Raw genomic sequence first — 14,529 nt, 5'->3', positions numbered from 1 at the left:
CTTTTGAAATTGGGCTGCAGTGTAGCCACTCTGGGCACAGCTGCAGCGTCATTGTACGTCTAGTGTTTGTTTTTGCCACTGACAGACTCAGGTTATTACTTTAAGTGTCGGACATCTAACTGGGTGAATTAAGTTCTAATATCAACCAAACCGGAGTTGGTGATTGTTGGAACAGTGGAAACCTGGCTGGAGCCTATCCCAGCTGATACTGGGTGACAGGCAGGGTGCACCCTGGACAGGTCGCCAGACTATCACAGGGCTGACACATAGAGACAGACAACCATGCACACATTCGGATAATCAGAGGTGGCAAAAGTACTAACACTCTAAGTAGAAGTACAGATACTTGTTTAAAAAAAGACTTTGATAAAAGTAGAAGTACTGATTGAACTCCTTTACTCTAGTAAAAGTAAGAAAGTACAGGCTCTGAAATGTACTTAAGTACAAAAGTAAAAAGTAAAAATGAATTTTTACTGTCAGTGATACACAATAAGTCTTTGGCTAATCAGTGCGTCAGTAACCTGAAGACTCAGTTGCAACTGTTTCATTCTTGAGAAGAAGAAATGGAGGAAGGCCCTTCCTTTCAACACAGGCTCACATTGGGTGTGAACAGGGCATGAAAGCTCTTAATACGTCAAGTGAAGTGTCAGTCGAAAGGTCAGAGTTCCGCGGCTACCTTAAAATGGGACCGGCGTCTCTGTTTCCGTGGCAACTGGACTTTTAGAAACGGAGGAAACTTGGCAGAGAAATGAACCGCTGACCGTGGATATTTATGGATGTGATAATGTGTTTTGGACTCAATATGTTTCTGAATTGGATTGTCTGGACCTTTGCTGATGTAACAGGACCGTTAAGTTAATAATTTGGGCATTTTTAAAACCTGTCAGAATCGAATCAAACTTAGGTTCGAACTTATAAAAAATATATAGGCTATATTTGAATATATTTAGAACTTCTAATTTTTTTTGACAGCCCTAATAATAATATAGCATAATATTCCACCTCCAAGCTCAAACCATAAGAACGCGACTGGAGGCGGCCTATGATTTTGTCATGAAGCAGATCGTGCCTATGCCTAGAACCATGTTGTGTCGTCATCCGTGGAGGTTGAAACAAGTAATGAGCCTATTTTGACAATGTAAGGAGTAGAAAGTACAGATATTTGTGATCAAATGTAGGGAGTAAAAGTAAAAAGTCATCAGAAAAATAAATACTCAAGTAAAGTACAGATACCTGAAAAATCTACTTAAGTACAGAAACAAAGTATTTGTACTTCGTTACTTCCCACCACTGCGGACAATTCCCCAGAGTCACCAGTTAACCTGCATGTCTTTGGACTGTGGGAGGATGCTGGAGTACGCTGGGAAAACCCACGCTGACACAGGGAGAAGGCGCAAACCCCACATACAGGGGCTCCCACACCCTGGGTTCAAACCAGGAACCCTCTTGCTGTGAGGTGACAATGCCAGTTGTTCCCTCGCCAAAACTTAGCCTAAGGGTCCGTCCATAAGGGTTATTTGTCCACCCTCCTGACAAGCTGAGCCAACATCGTGTGTACCAAAGGATTTCTTAGGTTGTCTAGTTTATCATGGTACCCCCACCCTTACACGGGGTATCTAAGTATGCCACAGCCCTTTAGAGACAGCAATCTTGGCCAGTAGGAGGCGCCACTGGTGAAAATCAAACCAAGACAGTTATGGCTTGCATGAAGTGTGTTTTACGATGATAAAATGACTGTTTATTTAAATGGAGTCTGGTGGGTTTGGAGATGGCGATTTCGGGGCTGTTTCTGGTTAAACAAAAAGAATCTTACTCTTTAACAAAAAGGTCTATCTCTGTAGGGATCCTTTCAAAATGTTGTCAGACACCCACCAGACTCCATTTAAATAAACAGTAATTTTAGCCTGTATAGTGCCAGCATATTTTTATATCTAACTGTGAATTAAGGGTTTATTTCAACCAAACCAGAGTTGGAGACTGTTGGAACAGTGGAAAGATGAACTGAAACATCTCCTATGAGTTTGATTTAGTTTCCGTTGACTTGGAATAAGGTGTGTTTTACGATTCCAAAATTAGTTTATTTAAATGGAGACTGGTGGGATTGGCAATGGCCATTTTGGGGCTGTTTCTGATTAAACAAAAAGGCCTATCTCTGTAGGGATCCTTTCCATAATGTTGTCAGACACTTACAATAACAATCTGAGTCTGTCAGTGACAAAAACAAACACTTTCAGTGGACATGAAGTGACAGTGCATTTTGCCCAAGTGGTTACATTGCAGCCTGTTTCACTGCTTCCAGCTGCAGCACTGTCAAACTAAACTGTACCAGCTTCAAAAGTTGTTGTTCCTATTAGTCATTTAGACACAAAAACAAAGAAAAATAGGGTTGAAGAAAAAAAAGGAAGCAACTATAAAAGCACTCAGAGTGCAGACCTCCGCCAAGTAGGTGATATTCCCTCCCCCTCTGCATCAGATTTTGCAGCCTCCATCACAATTAGGTTATCTGCATCACTATCATTATTAGGTTATATATGCCTTCACCATGGAGACACTCTGGTATATTTATTTCGTTTTTATTTTGTACCAAGAATATATTATGTTTTTTTGTATTTTTCACTTTCTTTTTTTCCAACACAGAACATTAATTTCAACTTTAGAATGATATTTTCACTGTCTCATTAGAAATTGGAATTGCTGCTGAGGCTGTCAGATGATAGACTTTATTTATTATTTTATCCACTTTGTTTCAACCAATCACCACCAAACTTGTATCATCTGTTCCTTGTCCCATTATCCACCTTTCCTGAAAATGTCATCAAAATCCGTTCATAACTTTTTGAGTTATTTTGCAGACAAACAAACAAACAAACAAACAGACCAACGCCGGCGAAAACATAACCTCCTTGGCGGAGGTAAATACATAACGCTCTTCCACTATGTCTCCAGGAAAGTTATCCACATAGTGGTGTAGTGCAGTGGTTCCCAACTGGTCCAGCCACGGAGTGCAGATTTCTCCTTAGTCATTAGTTCAAGGTCCATGTCGTCATGTCGTCCAGCTAGTTTGCGGTGGCAGTCAAGCAGCTGTCCCTTAGTCACTCAATCAGCAAGAACCGGCACTTCAAAGTAAAAACTCTGTGCCAGAAATTCACTGTACTTATTTGCGAGTCACTTGTGGTCCATTCAGAGGTGACCCGCAACCCACCAGTTGGGAACCACTGTTCTTAAGGTCTCTGAATCCAGATCTGAGGACTCAATTGCAACAGTTGGAAACAAGACAAAGTTTTCTTGGGCAGCAAATCAGAGTAAAGCAAACAAAGAACAACAAAGTGGGGCCAAGCTTGGTTTGTGCTTCAGATGATGATGATGTGGCAGATTTGGGGAGACAGGCTAGCTGTTTGCCCCGATTTCAAGTCTTTATGCAAAGTGACTGCTGGCTGTAGCTCCATATTAACACTACAGATGAGAGGGGTGGCATTGAATTTGTCTTCAGGAAGTGAAGGACTGGGTGCGCTCCTTGTCAATTTCTTCTGTCTTTCCTTTCTGCTATTAACAGCAACCTGTTTCCTCACTCCTGCATGATGTGACTCCTTTAACGACAGGCTGATGTACACTGGGTGACTCATGAGGTAATGAGGAGCAGGTGAGGTGAGGTGTGGAGCAATCACAGCCAAGCACGAGGAAGGGACAGAGTGTGATTTAGTCTGAGATCAATAAAAGTCTTATTTGGTGAGAACAGTTGTAAGACAGCTATTTTTACATCGAATTCATTTCCTTCCATGTCAGCATAACTCGTGCGTTCTACACGAGGTAGAGCACGTCGTGTGGTCAAGCAGGCTGTTTCTAAAACACTTATGACACAGTTGCATGTTTCTTTCTCTTTTATTGTGACAAAATACAATCTTTAATTGTATTGTGGGTGACATACTGAGTGTGATCTCAATAGTTATAGTAGTATAAGTTACAGCAGTGGAAGTCATTGGTTTAGTGTTGTGATTAAATGTTAGACCAAAAGGGGGCCCTTAAAAAGGTTGGTCCCTGCTGGAAGCAAACTGGATCATATAGTATTTCATATAGCCTTATAGTGTATCAGAAATCATTGTCTGGTAAAGTGCATGATGGGGAAGATTTGCAGTATGATTGGTTAAATGTGAACATGTTTTATGGCGTGCCCTCCTAACACAAATTAAAAAAAACATGAGCATTACAGTAAAAAAACAACAAACAAAGAACAAACATCTTGTCATATTATCTTGTACTATGTATAAAGTCGAAGTCAAAATCCTCCTGGTTCACCATGTAAACAATACATCTCATATATCTTTTGCACAGGAAGTGAGAGAGGAGTCACACACAGAGCAGTGCGGCTTCTGCAGGAGGTAGAGAAGGCTCAGCATTAGGTAAACTCTTACAGACATCTGTCAGTTTCAGTTAATTCAGCTTTCAATAGCCCAAAAGGCTAAATATAGCAACATGAGGTGAAACACAAGAGGCCTTTCCTTTTAGTCCAGCGCCCCATTGACTCAGTTAGCTTTAGCACTATGTTTCAAAGCACTATCCATTTAGAGGAGGTGACATTTAAATGTTTTGCGATGTAAATGTTTTGACTAAAATTTATTTTCTGTTGGCTTTGCTAACAGAAGGCTGGCTAGCTGCGCTAACATGTGGAAACCTCCCTCCAGTGTCTGCTGGTTAGCTAACGTTAGCCTTGGCTGCTCTACACTGCACACCACCAAGGCTAGATGGGAGCTAGCTAGCGGCGCAGCTCATTAGCAATCACTGCTGGTAACAATGTCCTAATGGTGCGAAAAAATGGTGGCCAGCCTCTTGTCTCCCCCTCGGTAGCCCTAGTGAGTAAGCAGTTTCATTTTGAGTCGCAAGACCCCTTTAGCATTGTTCACTACGTTAGCAACACTAGCCGTGCTAACACTGCTAACAGTAAAAGCAAAGTTAGCAATGCTAAAGGGGGTTTGTGTCTCAAAATTGACCTGAGGGGAGAGCGGAGAGTGGGCACATTGTTTCCACAACAACGCTCTTGAGTCAGGACGGCATTGCTAGCGCTAATCTCCGAATGAGCGGAGCTAGCTCCCATCAAACCGGGCTGGTGTGCCGTGCAGTAAACTGAGAAGTAGCAAACTTAACCTTTACACCGACATGTGTTACATGGTGTTTTTAAATTTGGACCCTATTTTCATGTTTGTTTGTTATGTTTCTGTGTCGAAGTGACTAATGGGAAAAATGTTTTGAAATCGGTCCAGTGTTGAGCGAGACAGCGGTGACACAGGCTGCAATGTGGCGTTTTTGTTTTTGCCACTGACATGCTCAGATTTTAAGTGTCTGACAACATTACTGAAAGGATCCCTACAGAGATAGATCTTCTTGTGACAGAGTAAGATCCTTTTTGTTCGCCAACATCGCCAACGCCAAACCCACCAGACTCCATTTAAATAAACAGTAATTTAATCATTGTTAAACACACTTCATTCTAAGTCGACAAAAACAAAATAAAACTCACAAAAACCATCTTGGTCCGTCTTTTAACCGATCCATCAATCACCAACTCTGGTTTGGTTGAAATAAATACTTAATTCATCTGGTTAGATGTGAAATCATGCTGGCTCTATACACGCTAAAATCATGGTTTATTAAAATGGAGCCTGGTGGGTTTGGCGATAGCGATTTTGTGGCTGTTTTTGGTTAAACAAAAACAGTGTTACTCTTAAAATAAAAAGGCCTATCTCTGTAGGGATCCTTTCCGTAGTGTCAGATACTTATAGTAACAATCTGAGCCTGTCAGTGACAAAACCCAACACTTTTACTAGACGTAAATTGATGGTGCATTATTGTTAAGTGTTCACATTACACCTTGTTGTGTTACTTGCTAAATACTGGACCAAATTTTAAAATATTTGTTCCCATTAGTCACTCAGAAAAATCATAGAAACAGAGACTCAGGTTGAAAAACACCAAAGTTATCCTTTAAGACCAGTGTTAAAATTAACAGCATCTTTGAGTTAAGTACGTTTCCAACTTAGGCTGTCAGCATGAAGGCAAGAGCCACTGTGAGACATGACAGGTGTTCAGACAGATTAGTCTTGTGTTGCAAAGTATGAACCATCAACATTAACAGCCTCAGCAGCAAACTCATTGTGTGCATCCTCGTTTGTCTCTAGACGTCGTCGGCGTCGGCTCTGCCACACAGGTAGAAGCAGACCATTACGCAGCAGCCGCCTACCAGGAACAGACCCAGGAAGATGTAGATTAAGGTGGTGGTCCAGAAGGCAAACAGGTAGAGACCCCTGTCGCAGTAGGGATCCACATTTGTTGTGTTCTTGTTGTAATTGGGTTGGTAAATGGAGTATATCCACACATTACCTAGACGAAAAAGAAATAAAAGAGAATAAATTCACAGGCATTAATTACCCATATATATTTAATCTACTTTAACTTCATACAACACTGCATTGTGGTCTAACGTAAAAAAAAAACAGCTATCTATTTCCACTGTGAAAAGTTGTGAATAGTACCAATGGAACCGTTCCGTACCGTCCAAATTTCTGGTCAACCCTCTGTTGGGGTACCTAGCACACAGATCTGGTACTAAAAGGTGGAGCTGTGAAGACTGTGGTCTGTTTCGATCGTTTGGTGTGATTTATACTTTTGCACCAAATTGACGCTGTACCTATGGTCACATACGTTGTAGCCTATGCCGTTGCCTGACATGCACCTCCCCAGAAACGTGACTACATGTCGTGGCAGCACAGACCACAACAACTTTGATTGGTCGGCTTGATAGCAGCGCATTTCCTCCTACGCATGTCCGACGACTCCTTCTGTCAACATGAACCAAATGGAGAGGCTGATCAAAGAAGTCCGCAAATACGAACATTTGCATGACTCTTCCTCACCCCACTACAAAGAGTCTCAAATGGCTGCTAACTCTTGGAGAGAAATTTCCAATAACCTCGGTGTGGACGTAGCAGAATGCACGAAGAGGTTGAAAAATTTGAGGGACAAATACGTTCAGCAGTGATTAAACCGAGTTGTCGTTGACGTTGTGATAAAATATATCATGTTTAATATTATCACAAGTTTGTAGTCTGCTACATTTTCTCCAGCATCAAACAGGAAGCAGCAGGTAGACAATAAACATGGAGGGATCTCTAGGGAGGCGCAAGAACGTCAAACAAGTCTGGGTTCTCTTGTTCCATGGAAAAAGAGGAGAAACTGATGGAGCTGGGGAGTGAACAAGAGTCGGTGTTTAATTCATTGTGTAACTGATCCATCAATCAACACTTACATTAGTGAGAAATCGTAATTTTTGAAAAAGGCTCGCCTCTAATTTACACGGTCTCCTCCAATTGAAACAAGACAGCTGACGAATGGAGGCTGGTCACAAGTTGAGGCCACAAAAATGTAATTTAAATGTAAAGTTTGAACAACAAATACAGTTTGTCTTTATGGATTATATTGATGCAGAATTGATAAGAACCCTGTCAACATGTGACAACTTTTGTCTAGTGTTTCCAGAGTTATGTGTTTTTGCAGACACATGAGGGATTGTTAATATTTCGCATTTTTTAAAAGGGAGTTTGGCATAATATTTTTTCACCAGGAGCAGGATGGGAAATAATCTCAAAAGGAAATAGTTGTGGTCTTGCAAATAGAGACCCAGAGTCTTTGTAATACTTATAGTGTGACTAAAAACTCACATTGTCTTTAGATGAGTGTCAGTTTAGTCTTTTAAAAGTATTTCAGTGTATGGGAGGTATTTATCTTTCTCAAGAATTTGTTGTTTATCTACATACATGTTTCTTACTTTTCAGTATTTCTCTGGGGCATTTTAAGAATGATGACGCCACCAGGATGCCTCAAAAGTATCGTTTATTTAATGTGAGGCAGAAGTCTAAAACAAATTCTGCCTAAAATACGTATAATTAAATTCATTAGTTTGGTTACTTCAGCTATGATGTTAAGAGGACTGAGTGATAACAGGTTGAACCTGTATTTTCTGGCCTCAGTGCAACTAAAAATGTTTTTTTGTTCATTTTACTTGTACACCTGAGGGGTCTGTGTGCAGCTCTGTCACTTTAGAGAAAGGGAGGATCATAGATGGACATCTAGTGGACAATACATGTTACTACAGTGTGCATTCTCCAACTAGTGCATCTTAATGATTGCTGCTAATTGCTGCTTTTCCTTTTAAATTTTGCATCCCTTGTATCACTTGCCTATACATGTTTTAAACTGTAAAAATGTAACCCTTGCTGTATTTGTATTATCCTGTAAAGAACTACAAAGGCAGGTTATGTAAGAGATAATGCCTGCTGTAACAAAATAACAGACAACATGGAGACAGCAAGGAAAATTTCCTCAATTGAATCCATTATTCTCAGGACACCCTGTGGTGCAGTCTTACTTAGGGCCCAGACATGTCAAACCAACATCAAAGAACTAGTGGCGACGAAGGCCAAACCTTGCGTCGCCGCATGTCGCCTGTGTCTCAGCCAAAAAGTTGCACCCAAAGGCTACCACCAACAGCCAACTAGCAGGTATGTTGTGCACCTGCGTGTGAGGAAATAACTCTCCATAGCAGCAGGCGGTGTTAGTCTGTATTCGTTATTTAAATAGGGGAACCAGAGGACCTACAAAATGGATTTAAGACACTAGTTGGCCAGTTAGCACATCAATAACACAACCCCATGTTTAAAGACCAAATTATATTTACCATGCACTAGTGAAACAATAACAAGATTCCGATAATAATTACGAACTGTTTCTGCGAAAGAACTTAATGTCTAAAAAATAATCATACCTATTATATCAATTTTGTTTTGATCTCACACCCACTTGACTTTAGATGTTTGTTTACTTTCCTCACTTCTGTTTCACTTCTCGTGCACTGAGCTTTACTGCCTATCAGAGTGATTTCACTCACCAACGGGCTCCGTCATCTTCAATGCCGATTCAAAATGCTGAAGCAGCCAAAAAAACCAACAGCTAACTAGTGGCAACCGTGCAGGACACACCACAAAAACTAGGGAGATGGACACTCACTGACAGCCCGACATTTATCAGCGGCTAAGCCTCACCTTCACCAGTGACTTACATGGCCTGAATTCTTAGTTTTGTTGCTACAATTACCCTCTGTTACATACACTCAATGTTTATAGGTAAAGGCCTTTGCACACGGAGTCCATTTTTTTCGTCCGAAATTGTCGCTGTCTGAAACTTTCGTCCATTGTTAACGGTACTATTTCCTGCATTTTTTGCACCTGTCAGAAGCTTAAAGAGACTTGTTTGACCATGAATCAGTGAAGAAAATGTGGCAGCGAGACACACCTGTGACGAGACAGAGGAACGGGTCGCACAGCATAATTTCATAACTCGGATAGCTCACTTTCAACAGGTCAGATGGGCTAGTAATTTTCAGGTGGGTAATAATGAGGAGGAAGAGGAGGATGTGGACTGCACAGACAGACAGTAAAAGAAAAGTAAGGAAACAGAGAGGGAGGACAGCTCAGCCCTTCAGCCGCAGTGCCAAATGCAAGACATGGAGAGAGAGTGGCGACAGCCAGAGAGGTAACTCCAGATGCAGCTGTAGCCAGTATCTCACAATCACTATTCTCATTCATATTTTAAGAAGCTATTAATTATATTCGGACACAAAATAAGCCTGAAAAGCTGGAAATCAGAACAAAAGTACAGAGAGTTGTTGCATAGAGATGATACACCAGCTCATCTAGTTGCATTGGTGTGAACCGGCAGGTTTTTAAAACGTTGCAGAACAGCGCATTACAAGTAGTTGCTTGTTTCAACTTGTCTCGTCGCGAATCTTTGGTCTGAACTGGGCTTAAGTCTTCTGGTCACTTTGGAGGCTGCGGTTGGTGCTGTTGTCACATTGTTAATATTCAGTCGTTTGAGGAATCCCAATACACAATTTTAACAGACACGTGCCAACCACAAAAGTATTTCCCTTGGCCATGGTACAGTGTCAAATAGGCTGAAGGTCACTCGCACATCTTTAGTCGCGCCTCCCTTCTGTGTTCGTCACTCGTCAGCCCACCGCTGTTGAAACTCACCTGCAATAAACCAGCAGAAGACGAAGATGCCTATCAACGAGTTCCAGGTGGCGCAAATTGAAGTGAGCGGGTTTGAGGTGCCGTCGTCGGCCTTTTTGGCGCAGGGCAGGCAGGAGAGCACCGCCAGCGCCAGGCCGAAGACTCCCGCCACTATCAAATAGATGGGGATGTAGTGCTGCCGCGGACAGTCATCCAGATGTACCGCACCTGTTGGACACAGGGGTGACGGCAGGAGATTAAGTCGCATTTAACTGCAGGAAAATTCTGACTTTCCCACATTTAAAACATTTCAGTGAAACAAACAACAGGAATAAAACATCTGTAAATGTGAATCACTCACCAACTGCAATCTGAGCGATGGGCATGACACAGAGAGCCAACTTTGAACATGCTGCAAGACGAAAAGACACATTTAGACAAAGCACAAACACTTTCAGCCTCTTTTCTGTACACATAATCCATGACAGAGATATTTAGGATTCAGCTGATCTCACCTAGTATCGGTGTTGGGGGTTGAGGAGGGCTGCGGATGTGTCGTATAAGGCCACTGTTCGACATTATCAGTCGTGAGGACACTCACCTACGGGGGAAGATCAAGAACTGAGTCAGACGTTAAGACTTAAGACGTGATCTGAATCAGCCAGAAAGCAGCAAGAAAACAAATGCTTTAAGAATCTAAAGGTAAGATTTTGCTCCTCTCATTCTTTAACCACCTTGTTCTTCAAAGGCAACCTCTCCCGAATGCCAAACGTCTCACTGCAAGGTAACGAAAATACAACATTTCTTAATAGTGCTTTTCCATTGACAGTTTTGGCAGCGCTGAGTCAAACCATACCGTGCCAATTTGTGTTTCCTTTGTCAGTTTAAACGCAATGGACTGTCTCTACTTGGCCAAAAGCGCACCGGACCACCTCCAAGCCAGTGGCTGTGACTTCACGCTGACCTCCCTTCTCCCCCTGAAACAGGCGTGTGTTGTCAGACTTAACTGATGTCTGTCTGTACAGGAAGCCACCGAGAAAGACATTTTTAAAAGCTCAGCTCTCAGGACTTTTGAAGCTACTTCCTGAATTTCTGTGGTTTGGAGTTTCTTTTATGAGTCCCTGTTTGTACTTTGGAAATCTGCTTTATTTTATGGTTTCGTTTTCGCTTTTGGCTGTATCGGAGTCATATGACACAGTCAAGTGACTGCTGGTTAAAACTCAGCATTTCCTTATTTTGCTGCTTCACAATTAAAACTTTTACATAGGGATTTTTAGTGTGAAGAATTTATAGGGAATTAAATGTGTTTATCACCGAATTAGCGGAACTTGTCTGCTGCTTTTCTTCTACAAAACAAGTCTACTAATGCCACAGGGAGGGAGAGTGTAAGCAGAAACAGCCACAGTGAGATGTTGATGAAGAGCTGCAGACGACAGGCTCTTACTGCACCTCTGCACACAGCTCACCTCCAACAGGTAAACTTCTTTACCTGCTGGAAGGGGGACTTTAGCTGTGGATCAGCCCACTGCTTTTGGACGTCATCCACTCACGAGAAGCCGTCAGTGCAAATCCCTGCCACGCTGGGCAGACGCGCCGAGTCAAACCAAGTCAAGCAAGACCAGCAAGTGTGTATGGAAAACAGTATTAGGGCCTGTCCCATTTCTACCCCTTAAATCTTCCACTTGGGCGGCACGGTGGTGTGGTGGTTAGCACTCTTGCCTCACAGCAAGAGGGTTGCTGGTTCGATCCCGGGCATGGGAGCCCTTCTGTGCGGAGTTTGCATGTTCTCCCCGTGTCAGCGTGGGTTCTCTCCGGGCACTCCGGCTTCCTCCCACAGTCCAAAGACATGCAGATTGGGGACTAGGTTAATTGGTAACTTTAAATTGTCCATAGGTGTGAATGTGAGCGTGAATGGTTGTTTGTCTCTATGTGTCAGCCCTGCGATAGTCTGGCGACCTGTCCAGGGTGTACCCTGCCTCTCGCCCGATGTCAGCTGAGATAGGCTCCAGCCCCCCCGCGACCCTCAAGAGGATGAAGCAGTTAGAAGAAGATGAAATCTTCCACTTGGTATTGAGTGCCCTCGTTTGCGAGATAACCCTTGATGAGGGAAGTGAGAAATATTAGGGTAGAGATCTTTCCCTAAGAAATGAGACACCACTTCATGTAAATCGGCGTGGCCGATGCACAGGCATACATCACGCGGAGTAGCGACGCAAGAAAACAGGAGGTGCCTACGACGTCTTCTAGTTCTGATCCATTTTGTTCAGGTAAGTTGACTTGTTTAAATATTTTGACGCTGTGTTCAATAGAGTTGCTGATGAGTTTACGCCAGTCCAACCATCTGTTGTTTGTATAGCCTACATTCCAATCGTACAGTAACAAACTGTTTTCCAAAACTTGCCGAAGTTGCTGACTTCACAAGGTGTTCTGGGGAATTTCATCTTCCACTTTGCTCTAAGTGTGGGTCGGGGCTCCCTTGGAATCTAGGGGGGATTTCAAGGGTTGGAAACCACTTCCACTACCTCAATTCTGTTTTGGGACACCACTAGCCTAAACGTGAACACACACAACCAAGTGCAAGTGGATGTTTTCAGGTGATTACACACCAATGAAAACTAGTTAGGATACAATTTAAATCCTACAAACTGGACCCTAAATAAAGAGTTGGACAGCGACTCTGCTCTGTTCACATTTTAAAGAGTGTAATTAATATTTCCCTCACTGATGATGTATGATTACACCCACCTGTAACCCTTACACAAGTCCCTGTGTGTGTAACAAGCAGAGCGAAGGCATGTTGTGCATCTCACTATTCGAAAAATGCACCTGTTGAATAGCAGGGAAATTCTCTACTGTGGACTTTAGACCCGGTTTTTGTTGGTCAATGGCGCAATCGCTTTCCGCCGCTTCAAAACAACAACAATGCATCTGACGACACCTCGCTTCAAGACCTACACGCCCACTTACACAATGTGGGTCAGTGTGAAACTAGTAATGACGGCTGTGTTGCGCTGTGCACTGTTTTGCACCTTTTGTAAGATAAAGCTCCAGGTCTCAAGCTGAATGCAGTAACCCTGGTGACATCACTACGGCATCATCAGGGTTATTTGCTTTTTAAAATTGTCAGCAGCTCCCTTTGGAGTCACTTCAGATGTTACACAGCTGTTTCACAGGTAGAGTAGTGCTCCTCATGATGAGTGAACTGAATCAGACGTAGAAAATCAGTGTCAGCATTTAGGGATATGGCTCATGGAAGTGTCCTATATTTTAATTTTGTCTGTGTACAACATAAGGCAAAGATACAGATAAAGTTTTTCAAGAACCAATGTCAGAGTTAGTCCCCATGCAGTTCCCAATTATCAGTCTCCAGCAGAGACTAAATAAAATGCATGTGATGTTGTGACATGACACAGTGTGCATTCACTTTGTTTACACACCTACAGTGCTGTTGTGCAGAAAAATAGCAGTGTCTTGCAGCAGAGAGGTTGGACTGCATTCCCAACAGAGCCAGTTTAACCAGAATAAAAACAGCAGCAAGATGCAACCTGTGCATTCACTAACCTACCGTTAAAACACACAGCAGGAAATAAGGAACATTTAGGGTATGAATTACACAACATATGTGAAGTTAAAATAAAATGTACATTGGTTTAGTGCAGTTTTATTGATTTAAAAAGTTAAATTGTGTTTTATCTGTGGGTGAATTGAGGTAAAGTCGCCTCAGAGCAGTTTCCACTTCAGTTTCAGGAGCTCACATGTATAGAACTGTGGCAAATAAAACACATGCTAATAAATGTGGTCAGACCAGAAAAGATAACGTTTAACCGCGGCCTCGCCTTTTTATTCTGAAGTTAACGTTAAATGTTCGCGGCCCCGCCCCGGTCGGTAACACACCGACATCACGTCAACTTCTGCCGCCTGATAACGCCTTTAAACTACAAATAAACCCGCGCAGGTGTCGTTTAAGTTGTAATTTAAAGTTCTGTGAGTCACAGTTTGTAGTTTGGTTTTATTTTCCGACACTTACCTTCAGTCAGAGTTCACCTTCCCTCTGTCTGCTGCTCCCACTGCTGCTGCTGAGACTCTGACAGCTGCTGCTGCTGTGGCCGCGCCTCCTCCTCTCGGGAGCGCGCATGCCCAGAGCGGCGTTCACGCGGTCATCTGATTGTGAGGGTGAGCAAGTCCTCCTGTGTGTGCTCACGCAAATTATAGTTTGTCACTGGTACTCAGATCATTTACCTAAGTTAAAGTAGCCTGTTAAAATACTCTGATATAACAAAAAGTAAAATAAATAAATAAATAGAGCATTCAAAGTTTTTCTTGTGTAAAAGTAAAAAGTAGGCTACTTTAAATATAAAAAGTAAAATTACCCAGGCAGCAGAATGGCCCCTTTCATACTAGTGATGGGCAAAGCAGTTCTTTAGATGTTACTGAATCACTAGAATCGGTTCATTAAAAAGATTCGTTCAAA

At 42.4% G+C, this 14,529-nt stretch overlaps 1 protein-coding gene across 1 annotated transcript; it reads right to left on the bottom strand.

The window, feature by feature from the left end:
- Positions 1-3,860: 3,860 nt before the first annotated feature.
- LOC117272695 (transmembrane protein 272) lies at positions 3,861-14,199 on the bottom strand. Its single transcript, XM_033651718.2, has 5 exons — positions 14,086-14,199; positions 10,574-10,659; positions 10,420-10,470; positions 10,080-10,286; positions 3,861-6,372 (listed from the first exon to the last, which is right to left on the bottom strand). Exons 2-5 carry the CDS (start codon positions 10,635-10,637, stop codon positions 6,167-6,169), a joined length of 528 nt encoding a protein of 175 aa, XP_033507609.1. The 5' UTR covers positions 10,638-10,659; positions 14,086-14,199; the 3' UTR covers positions 3,861-6,166.
- Between the last annotated feature and the right edge of the window lie 330 nt (positions 14,200-14,529).

Source organism: Epinephelus lanceolatus, chromosome 22, assembly GCF_041903045.1.
Source record: "Epinephelus lanceolatus isolate andai-2023 chromosome 22, ASM4190304v1, whole genome shotgun sequence".
In the NCBI taxonomy this organism is placed as follows: domain Eukaryota; kingdom Metazoa; phylum Chordata; class Actinopteri; order Perciformes; family Serranidae; genus Epinephelus; species Epinephelus lanceolatus.
The sequence above is the reverse complement of the archived record's forward strand: the minus strand, read 5'-3'. Positions and strand labels throughout refer to the sequence as shown.

Excerpts from the sequence above, each read along its gene's own strand:
- LOC117272695 (XM_033651718.2), bottom strand. The coding sequence starts at position 10,637 with ATGTCGAACAGTGGCCTTATACGACACATCCGCAGCCCTCCTCAACCC. Across the intron at positions 10,471-10,573 it reads ACCCCCAACACCGATACTAG|CATGTTCAAAGTTGGCTCTC; the intron begins GTGAGATCAGCT and ends TTCGTCTTGCAG. Across the intron at positions 6,373-10,079 it reads CTTCTGCTGGTTTATTGCAG|GTAATGTGTGGATATACTCC; the intron begins GTGAGTTTCAAC and ends TTTTTCGTCTAG.